The 12,201-nt window shown below is 29.9% G+C and overlaps 1 protein-coding gene and 1 long non-coding RNA gene across 3 annotated transcripts in view; both read right to left on the bottom strand.

Annotated features, from left to right (window-relative positions):
* Positions 1–3,963, bottom strand: part of LOC130670747 (protein artichoke-like) — a 53,260-nt gene extending 49,297 nt beyond the window's left edge. The window contains exons 1-2 of one of the 2 annotated variants that reach the window (XM_057474264.1): positions 3,663–3,963; positions 933–1,469 (exon numbers count right to left, since the gene is read on the bottom strand). In XM_057474264.1, the coding sequence (XP_057330247.1) occupies positions 933–946 (14 nt within the window). In that variant the 5' untranslated portion in view covers positions 947–1,469; positions 3,663–3,963. Of the gene's footprint in view, positions 1–932; positions 1,470–2,208; positions 2,403–3,662 lie in introns of those variants that run through there. The other variant, XM_057474352.1, reaches the window with a different exon arrangement.
* The window catches only part of LOC130671197 (uncharacterized), a 190,654-nt gene that overhangs the window by 131,014 nt on the left and 47,439 nt on the right, over positions 1–12,201 (bottom strand). The window lies entirely within an intron of this gene.

Genomic DNA, 12,201 nt, shown 5'->3' with positions numbered 1-12,201 from the left:
AAAAGTAAAAAAGTTACAGATGCAATTTTTTTTTTTTTAATCTATACGAATCATGAACTTTGTCAACTTAATTTTTTTATGTCCAATTGAAAATAAATAAAATCAATGTCACAAAAATAATAACTAACCAAGCAAAACTGATGCTTAATGGCGCTTCCCGCGTGAATAGAAGGAAGACATTTTTTTTAACACAATTCAACTGTCGTTTCAACACTTTTTTTGTGTTGATTTTAAAGTAACACTTAATAAATGTTGATAATATCGATTTTTGTACTAGGTAACACTTTTAAAGTGTTGAATAGGAGATCGATTGAAAATTTTAAAGTAACACAAAGAATTGTGTTGATTTGACACAAAATAATCAACACAAAAAATTTAACACGGACCGTTTTTAACACAGATACACAATATTTTTTACTGTGTATTTGAGTCAAATATGATAGTTATATTCGATTCCAAGTTCGAATTTTTGAATTCGCATAATTGACCAATTATCGACTTATTTATGAGCATTCAAATTATTTATAAGTATTTGAATTATTTGTTAGTATTCGAATTATTCGAAAAATTTGCCTAATTGATCAGCATTTGGATCACTCGTAAACATTTGAATTATTCGAAAAATTCTCATACCCCTCTACTTTTGGAATTACTCGTAGAACTCGTAGGAATTCACATGATCCGTAAACTTTTAAGCTAGTCGTATTCGAATTATCCGAAAAATTTTATTCGATTTGTAAGTAAACTTCAAAATTTTTGTTATGAAAAAAAAAATTATCTTTCATGATTTCTCGTAATATTTCTTAGTCGTCATTAACTACAACAATATAATCCAATAAATAATATTATCTAGACGTGTTTAATAATAAATAAACAAGCAAACAAACAAAAGTGACAAGCTTGATGTTTAAATACAATGGAATCGAACTTACTCGTCGGAAATCATGGACCCGTTGTTTGTTCACCAGCACTGTGACAGCTTTAATCCTCCACACTCACGCACCCTTACCCTCACCCGCACTCACTTACCACCAACTCACTGGCTCACTGTTGACACACATCTCCCATTTATATATATATCTACATATGTATATATATGTATAGATATACTAGTACATTTAATGCGGTATGTGTTAGCATGTGGTGGTATCAACTGAAGCAAAAGCATCAGCATCCAACATCTAGCATCAGAAGCACCAGAAACAATTCCACCAAAAGGTAACAATGTTAACACATTTCAAGTGCACGAATCCACTGACAGACGCGGCATCTTTCATTTAAATTAAACAAACTTTAACTACTCTTGTCCATCTTCTATTACTATTATTATTGTTATTATTATTTTTATGAAATTAAAATAGATATGACGAAGGCATTCCAAGTGTAACAAAGTGCCCAAGTGACAATCGATTAAACTTTTTGTCCTTGTCAACTGCTTTAACACTATTGTATCGATTGTGTTCACTCATCTGCAAAGAGACAATAGTAACTCTTTAAACAATACATACATATATATATTAAAGATATATGACTTTTAATGTCAGAAGGTCAATCAAGACTCCTTTTATGAAGAACTAACTTTTTCGGGGCAGATAACTTGGGAACTAGGGGGTTTATGGCAAAAACTAAAGGATACTTTTCTGTAGAAAATAAAATTTCGAATAAATTTGGTGATGTGACTTTTTTTGCTATCTTTGATATTTTGGCTGAAAATTTGATTTGAAAGAAAATCAACAGAGTAAATTTGGATCAAAATCTTATGAGTAAAATAATAATCAAATTGTTAGATTTAGATAAATGTCTGTAGGAAATTGGACTCTCGAAAAATTTGATTCAATAATTTTTATGCTATCCTCGATAGTTTTGCCGGAATCACGATTTTGAAAATGGCCAATTGTAACGAAAAATATTTTCTATATAAATCTTAAAAGTGAAAGAACTAGTAAACTATTAGATTTAGACAAAAATTTTAGAGAAACTTTTTTATAGAAAATTGAATTCTATACAAATATATTCATGTACATTTTTAACGTATCTCTGATAGTTTGGCTGCAATATTAATTTGAATGTATTTATTTCAATGGCGAGAGTTTTTTGGGCTTTTAACGAAAACAATGAGATTGTTTGGGATTTGTTGCTGCCGAACTCATTTCAAACAATAGTATCATTGTAAAAAGTAATCAAAATTTATTTATTTGTCCATTTAACCTTGTGATTCAATCGAAAGTTTGCGAGTTGTTTGTTTATTTCAGTTTGTTCGGCTGTTTGTTTGGCTGGAGAAACTCGTGATCGAAAAAAGCGCGATGAGAAAAATAAACAATGAATAGTATGAGGCGAGGTTGACGTTGCACTTTCAATTGACTTGGATCAAAAAGCGTCTAATTGGCAGCTGTGAAATAAAAAAGGTCATCATCGAAAAAAAGTTACGGACAAAACCGATTGTATGAGAACAAAGATAAAAATACATGGTAATTAAGCCTTTTATTGAATTAAGGTGAATTATGTTTGTTCGCATTACAAGATAAGCATGGATAAGTACATAGTTATGAGATAGGGGAAAAGTTTTAATACAGAGGGTGAATAAATGATTGTTTAATGGCCTTGAAAAAAGCTACTGATCGCTGGTGATCCGGTAAATTATTTTGTCATTCAGTATTCTTGTCTTCTGGACACCACCAAATTTACAGAGAAAAATTGGGAAAAAAAATTTTGATTTCATGATTAATTTTTTTTTTGGATTGTTTGAATCGATTTTTTCGAAACAAACTAACAAATGTGAAGGTTTTTATTGTTTGTTTGATATTTTTATGGAATTTTTAATAAGGAAATTTATAAAAAAGAAAAATTCGTGAAAATTTTTGAAACAATGGATTGTTTTGAACATTGATTGACAAGATTGTTCGGAAACAAACTGACAAAATTTTGTACTTAAAGCAATAAACGGTTTCTATTAGCAAATAACTGAAAAACAAATTTTATTATGAGAATTTTTTTTAGATTGTTTGGAAACAAACTAGTATTGTTTAGAGACAATCTATCTTATTATGAGTTTTGAGTTGCCTAATCTGTGTATCCGATTCATCGATCAAGAAAACAATATTGTTATTGTTGATAAAAATTTCGGCCAACAAAACAGTAAACAATGTACTTTAAAGCATTGTTTTACTTGTATGACTGTATTTTAAACGATTATTGTTAAAGTTGTCTCACTCTGCTTATTAATCAAGATTTATGTCAGAAAACTAAAATCAAACAATTAAAACAAGAAATAAATTGCTTTGTATCCAAACAATCCAAACAAACTCAAGGATACTGTCAGTTTCAAGCTTTTCCGATTGTTTTACTCTCAAAATTAAGTGTAAACTAACTGAAAATCAAATCAAAACAATTAAACAATCCTCGAGCAATTATTGTTTCAAACAAAACACTTAATTCAGAAAACAATCTTTGTGAACAAAATTTTTTCATACTTTGTTTACACTTTATTATGAATATTCACTTGATGAAAAAAAAATTCATTTGACAAACAAACTTTTTCATGAAATAATTAAACAATCCATTGTGGTAAATACAAATTTTTAATTTTTCAAATTTCTTCAAGTAATGAAAAATTTTCTTAAAAAAATTATTGACACGAACTATATGTAAACAATGAAACAAACCACAAACAAAGTACCAGTTGACCATAAAAAAACACTTTTTTGAGGAAATAATAACAAACACAACACTTTTTCCCAAATAAACAAAGTGATTTGTGTTGGGTCAAACAATGGAAAACAATCCTGAAACAATGATACCAGTAGACCACCCAAACATTATAAAATCACCATAATATAATGTGTCAAATAGACCGCGTGTACAAGCACGTTTAGTGTTATTTGTCGCGATGTAAAACGTGACGCGGGACAATGACAACTGTGGGTAGGATGTGATGGTGGTAGGTTCTAACTACTTCCAACCCATTCAAAAGCAGCCGGCGTACTGGTGTCCGTGCGTTCGCGCAGAGATGAGGGAGCGTCCGATCTGCGATTACGCGGTGCCAGCCAGAATTTTCACTTCTCTCTCGCACTCTACTCGCACTCTGATGCCAGCTATAGCGGAGAGCGCGGAGAAGGGTAGTCCAATGGATGCAGCGGGTCAGAGGAAGGGGAGCCAGAGCCAGAGACAGCCTCAGTAGGAGTCAGTAGAAGGGGTCGCGGTGGAGCAGAAGGAGGAAGAATAGTCAGGGAAAGGGAAGTCAATGGGAGACTACACTAGTAAACGAGGGGTTAGAAACAAGCAAGAATCATCTTCCCTTTATACTTTTTCTCACTTCTTCCGTTACTTTAATACTTTTATTTTTACCTCATTCTTATTTTAAAATTTAATTATTTATTTGTTTGTTGGCTACTAAAAAATTGTGGCGAGATTTTTTTTTTAAAAACTACCTCGTAAGTTGAAGTGCCGGCGAAAATCCGCGGATTAAGATCATTTTTTTTGCTCCAAGTAGAAGCAGTAGGTTGATTTTTTCTCAGTCTTATGCTGGGATCGGACTTTTTTATCACCATTTTTTTTTTTCTTTTTATAGAGGGATCAAGAGAGAAAATGTGATGACAGAGAAGTAAAAGTTGATGATTTAGCTTAAGATAATAGATATACCCAAATAATATTTTTCATCGATATAATAGACCTTTAGAGAAAAAGGGGTAATATGAACCATCAAATATGAGAGAAATTCAAAAGTTGATGGATAACTTTGTAGAGTTTTCACAGAGCTTTTAGATGAGTACCCACAAGGTCAGGTTTAAAAAATTTGGAAATTAGGTTTTTGTATATTTTTATCTTTCGCGGTATACTATCGATTTGGGGTGCGGAGCCGAATGTAGTGATGTGGGTACTCTTTTTAAAGAGAATTTTGTTTACTTTAAGACTGTGACAATAATTTTGTCAATGAATGTGAAAATTTGAAAATATTTCATGAAATTTATATTTTTTGTGTAATAAATTAATATAAATAATTTTTTAATATCTTGAGATCTTATGTTTATCCTCAGGCAGGTAACTTTTCATATCCTTTATAAGCATACGCTTTGATATATATGTGTGTGTATATGTATATAAATATGTATATAAAGGGTAAAACATATTCTAAGCTCATGCAACGTAACGTACTATGCCTTTGAGGTCTAATTTTGGGTTCAAATGGCTTCACTGCATTTTATTATCATCACAGACTTCTTTCAGCAAAAATATTAAAATATTCTTGCTCTAATAATCTTGTATATTAAAATTTATATTCAAGTATACATTTAAAAATGATTAACTTCTAAATCTACTTCGTATTTTGAATCTTTTGGCCATTTTTAAAAAACTTGTTTGTAAATATTTACATAAAACAATTTTTTTTTTTTTAAAGTAACACTAGAATTTTTTTTTAGAATTGCTGCATCTTCTTTTATTACTTTAGCAAAAAAGTGATCGATTTTTTCAATTGATTTATTTTTTAATATTGTGACAAAAAATTTTGATTTTTTGAAAAAGTGATGGAAGCCTTTTTTGCAGAGCATACAATTTGCTACAAAAATGTTCGTGACAAAAAATTATGATAAAAATGATATTTATCAAGTTATGAGCATTTCCTAATTTTTCCAATCTATAATGACCAAATATATATGAATCTATTTAAGCTTCTGAAGCCCAGAGTATCCGTTATATTAAAAAAACCCTCAGGACCTTTTTTGTAGAGCACAAAATTTCCCACAAATCTTGTCAATTTTCTTCCGTATTCATAACTAAGAACAAAATTAATCGAAGCAAAACCTAAAAATGTCATTTTATCAGAAATAAACTTGTCAAATTCAAACTTATGAAGCCTCATTCAATAGTTTCTGTACACTTTATTTATATACTATTCTTTATACTATATATAGTTAGTAAAGTGAATAGAAGTACTGAAATCGAGGCACAGTAGTTTCAAAGTGAATGCTTGTACAGCAACTTTGACGTTTACAAACCGTTCGTTTGTGTCCTGCTAACTATTATCAAACCCCATGTATATATAAATGTAAAAATGTATGAACAAGACATGGAATACTAGAAAAAATCTGGAGAGCGATTGACGGCTCGGTGAAAACGATCATTTCCCGAATTTTTTTGATAATCTTCGATTTTCCTATCGGGAAGTGAAAAATTGATCTATTTACTATAATTAAATAAAATTGTACAGAATAAAATGTATAATTTAAAATTGTAATTGATTTATTGGTAAGAAATAAAAAAAAAGAAAAAATTTAATTCCATCTGGAAAGGGCGAAAGACAAAAGAAATCACAGGATCAGGAGAGAACAATCCCGCATAAATTACAGGCACTCTGTTACTCTGGTAGTACTCTGTTACTTTATAGTCTATAGTATATAGTTACGGGATGCTATTATTCTTACAATAGGGTATTATATTGAGACTGTACATAATTTACGAGATAAAATATTGCCCGAGGAATCAGAATAATTAAATGTAAGCTATGTTCTGAGTATTTTTTGCTGAAAAATTGCTTTTTTGGGATTCAATGTCTATTGTGGTGGAAATTTATTTTTATAAATTATTATTCTGTGAAAAAATACTGAGGGTCAATGTTTAGTGAGCTGCGGTCAGTCTTTAGTGGATTAGAGTCAGGTTTTGATGGACTGTCGGTCAGTTTTTGGCGAAATTGAAAAATTTGAAAACGGGTGAGTAGAAATTATTGATTTTTTATAATAAATTATAATTTTTCTAAAAAGTAATAGATACTATATTATAGGAAATTCAATTTGCTACAAATTTTGTCTGATTTTAAATTTTGATAAATTTAATATTGTAAAAGTTATGAGCATTTTCAAAAATTTTGAAAGTATAATGATCAAATATATATGAATCTATAAAACGTTTTTACGTCCAAACTATGAGTTTTTTTAAAAAAATGATCAGGAACTCTTTTGTTGCAGACAAAATTTCCTACAAGAAAGTATTACTGCAAAATATCGAAAAATCCAATTCTTCTAAAGTTATAGCCTTCGACATAATTCTATTCATAACTTCATTTTATCTGATCAACTATAAATAATTGAAAACACTAGGATACTAAATAAAATTTATCAGCTATCTAAATAATTATCAATAATTAAGTAATCAACTCTTCATTGAATATTCCCCGCCCAAAAAAACAATAACCTAAATACCCAGGTCTTTAAAATAATTACTTGTTTCGTGTCAGCAGATGCTAGAGTATATTTAAGTAATAGAGACAAACATTTTTTATTATTCACCCCCATTTTGTAATTTAATCTTGTTCAATTTATTTTTAATTACTTAATTATTAAATATTTAATTTCCCTCGAGTATTAACTATTTTCTTTATTTAAAATTCTGTATTATAATATCATTAATAATAATAATAGAGGCATACTTTGAATAATTAAATTAATTTAAAAATAATTCGAATTATTCATAAATAATTGTTGAGTATTTAAATAAATTAAATAGTATTATTTTTTTTTTTTTCGTCATGTTCGTTAGTTTGATGAGTTGATTGTGTATTTCGGAGCATTGTTCATTTGATTTTTTATTATTTTTGTGGCGGAAATCGAGAGAACGTTCGATCACTATAAATAATTAAAATTTACGGCAGGTTTACATAAACGAGTATTAATTTTCAACTTTGGAATTAAAAGGCTTGATGATTACATTGTTATCCGATCATGTTTCATAAATAATTACTCGATACGTGAAAAGGATAAAGAATGGAAGAAATTACTGAATGATGATTTAAATTTTTTATGAATGAAAAATTATTCTGATAACTAATAAATAAGTGAAATATAAATTTTGATAATATGGACGGTACTTTGAGTGAGAGAAAACTATAAAAAATTTTTAAAAATCTAGAAATGAAAACTGCCATTCTATAAAAACATAGACGTTTGTTAGCTTATTGGTCGTAAAAAATTATTTGAGAAAAAAAAAACGTAAAAAATGACATTTTAAGAAAATTTATGAACTTCTAGAATTATCAATTTGATTTTCTAGAATTTTATCAGAGCCATCGTTGCCTCTATTCATTGAAAAAAAAAAACTATTCACTCTCTAAAAAACTGAAAAATAATCTCCTAGAAAATTAAAAATCCTCTAGAACCTTTTAACAAATATTCTATAATTTAAATAAATAATAAATTGATTATAATTTTAAACCTCGATGACTCAATTAAACAACCGCATATAATATCAAGCATAACAGTTCCAGTAATACAATCTCTGTTTTAATAACATGCACACTCGAGCAACGTCAAGTGACACTCGGCAGTACACAAGTACGTGCTCAGAATACTCATTGGTGTTTAGTGTTAATACTGATCCTTTTAGTTCAGTTAGTTCAACTGTACTGGTATGGAGTATGGTCTATGCCCACTAATTGTTGCCAGCGGACAATGAGTTGACAAAGTACTCGAAAACTTTTACAATTAAACACGTTTGCATTACCACATCAATCCTTTTATATCCACTCCAATAGAATGCCCCAAGCCAACCCAAACTTGGTACGCTTATGCTAAATAGCATTTGAATCAGCTATTTTAACTTCCGTTAGCTATGCAGAACATAAACGATATAGCCATCGGGCATCGCCAGTAGGCATCTAGTCAATCTATGCCCAAATATATAATATAATAATTTTTCCGCTTACCTATCAATTTTTTTCATAGCCCTCATATTTTTCTGTTAGGAAATTTGATGCCCTACAAAAAAGTACTGATTGAAAATTTCGATATTTCAATAATTTAAAAAGTTATGAGTATTTTATATATTTTCCAAAATATAATGATCAAAATTTTGCGATGGTATATATGACTACATTTTTCAATATTATGGCTAAAGTATTGAATTTTTCGAAAAAGTCCTCTGATTCTCTTTTATAGAGGATTAAATTTTCAATAAAAAAGTACTGAATAAAATTTTTAATAAGTTTGATATTTCAATAGTTATGAGTGTTTTGATTTCTAGTCGTATTCTGGCGGCTACTTAGTATTTAAGCTTTATAAATTCTAAGTTGCTATTTTAACTTCCGGTTGAGGTAGAAGAGAAAGAAGAGGGGTAAGGGAGAAGAGTAGAAGTAGAATGTCAATGTACATAGAGGTTAAGTTCTGTTGGCGTGGATCGAAAGTGAAATAACGATCCATTAATTGCGTCCAAATGATGTATTGAGTGGTGTACTACTGTCGACGTATCCTCGGGTACCTTTTGTGTCCACTATCGTTCCAATCAATAGTTTTGAGATATTGCCAGTGCTTTATACCATATAAGGTCTGTGTAATAGAATTCTCATAAATTGTAACACTGTATTTTATATTTTACAGTTGCTATTTTCTGCTGACACTTTTCATTAAAAATTAAAAAAAATTTATTTACAACGTTTTTATTTAATTTCATAGTTTTTTACCGAACTTTCTTATGTTTTAGTGGTCACTTAAAATAAATAACTTTGCAAAGTTATTTTTAGTTAATATGACTTTACTATACTTCAGAAAAGTTTTAATTAAAATGGTGGTACCACTAAAGATGTTAAAAAATTTTTAGTCTTGCAAAAATTTGAATTTAAATTGATAAAGCAAAAGTTATTAATAGAAAAAGTGGGTAAAATAAACCACATGAAAATTTTAATAAATTAAAATTACAAGAAACAAAATTGTCTCCTGTCCTCTTCCTTTTTGTTTACATAAATATTTAATCTTAAATTCTGACTAAATCAAGAGATACAGTATAATAATAAGATACGATTTTTGAGAGAATTAAATTCTTCACAAAAAAACTTTCCATAACTTTTTACGAAAATTCAATAGTTTCTTCACAATTTTGATTTTCTATTTTCCATACCATGACCAATTTTAAATAAATTCAAATCTTAATTTTATATATATGTATATTGGAGTGATTCAAATGACCCAGTGGAATTATATTAATGATGGTAAATGAAAAGACTATTTTTTTATAACTTCATAAGCGTGCAAGTTTTCATAATCAGCTGCTTATAATTTTAGATAATTATTTCGCATGAATATATGGAAAGGGAGCTTGTAATTATTTCAGTGCCGTAGCGGGTCTTAATCGGTAAATTACCGTATTTAACCGCAAAATACTGAATTTCACTGCAAATTTTCCGCATTTTGCAGGAATGGTAATTTGTTAGTAATAGTTTCCATTCCCTTGTAGGAAAAAAAATATTGAAAACGGGTCGGTTTTGGCACAATACTGGGCTACCCAGGCTCGGCCTCCAAAGGTTGGTCCGAGATCCGACCAACGTTCAAGTGACGAGCCTCGGTTCGCCAGTCTTGGGCCAAGGTTCAGCCAATACTCAAATAACAAGCCCTGGTTTACCAGTTTAAATAACAAATAGTACCTAAAAACCTCTGGCTTTTATGTATAGTATAACAGCCTAGTGGATAAGACACTTGCCGAACAGCCATGAAGGACCAGGATCGAGACCCAGCGAATGCAAAAAAAATTAGTTTCATCGATCCACCTGATTTCTTTGTGTACAAATTTATTTCCATATGCAACCATCACGCACATATCTACTGATATTTTTTTTATTTTTTCAATTTATTTTTAATAAGTATATATACATATTTAGCAACAGTCTTGACACAACACTGTCATTCAAGCTTGACTCGGTGTTATCATCTCGATACTTAGACAGACTTGGACCAAGCTTGGATTTCAAGCTTCCCCTAGAGTTAAGAAGGCTTGCGCCAAGCTTGGGCCTATTGTTTTTTCCTATAAGGGTTTAGTATCTGATAGTAATATTTCTTATGTCTGAAAAATTTTTCAATTTTGCCTTCTAAGATAGTAATGATTATCATCACGGATAAGAATGGTTATCATCTAGATGCTTACCATCTCCGCTAGGAAAAGTTAACATAAAAAAATGAGAATCCTTAAAATGTAAGGATGGGAATAGTTACTTCGTTAAGATGGCAAGTATTATCACTTTTTTTTCAGCGTGTACCCTACCTCTAAATCTCATTTAATAAATCATCCGTTAACTATTAATAAATATTTATTTGGTTAAGCTTTCAAATAAATCACTCATTAACTATTAATGTAAATCTTATTTGGCTCAAATAAATACTTCTATCAGTCTAAAATACCGTAATTTGCTGTAAAATTTTGTATTTGACAGTAAGTCTTCCGAATACTGTAAATTACGGTAATTACCGTAATTTACGGTAACTTATCGTAATTCAGATCCGCCAAGGTGCTCAATATAAATGTTAAAGTACAGAAGACCTAACCTCACTATGTATTAGTAATTTTTTTTATAATTAATATTTTCCAAATCCAAGTGAATTTTCCAAGTGAAATTCACTCCGAACAGGAATGAATAACTAAAAAGTCATCCCCTCTGCGTTCACTCTGCTAATTTTGTTACAGTGTACAAATTATGATTGTAGATTTTCTGCATGACGCATCGTTAGCTAGTTTTAAAAATGTTATTTTTATGGAAAATAGAAAAGTACGGTGCACCCCCTTCTTAATCAATAATAAGAGCTCAAATTTCCACAAGCGTATTTTTACACCTAAACGACACTTTTGAAATTGCTTAGCAGAAAAAAAAAACATTTTTTTTTTTAATTCACCCTACTATAGATAGATATATACGAAGTCAAGATGTTAAAAATATAAGACACTAAAATGGAGAAAAAAAAAGTAATTTAATATAAGAAACGAAGCCATCGCCTTAAGGACATCACGATTACGATCCACACGAAAGCTTTTCTCTTCCCTTTATTTTTTTTTCCCTTTATTATTATGATTATCATTATTATCATTATATACAGATATTAAGCATCTCTTGTAACTTATAATACGGAAAAATTTAATGCCGTCTTTTTAATACAGCTCCGACTCTGTATTACTTTTTTAAAGGATTTTATTTCATTTTTTTTATGAATTTTCCAAAGACAAAGGAGTCTAGACAGAGGGCTAAGGGCGTATAGCTGAGGGCAGATGGTAGAGCGAGAGGGCGAAAGGCAGGGGGTGTAAAGTCTTGATGATACAAACTCATGATGTAATAGATGCAAAATAGGTAACTGCGTTATTTACAGTGAGGGGTAAATTGGACGGCGCAATTGGCTGTGTTAAATTATTGATCGATTATTCGTGTGTAGCTCTATCTGTATTATAGGGCGCTCTGTA

This window comes from Microplitis mediator, chromosome 1, assembly GCF_029852145.1.
Source record: "Microplitis mediator isolate UGA2020A chromosome 1, iyMicMedi2.1, whole genome shotgun sequence".
In the NCBI taxonomy this organism is placed as follows: Eukaryota; Metazoa; Arthropoda; class Insecta; order Hymenoptera; family Braconidae; genus Microplitis; species Microplitis mediator.
The sequence above is the reverse complement of the archived record's forward strand: the minus strand, read 5'-3'. Positions and strand labels throughout refer to the sequence as shown.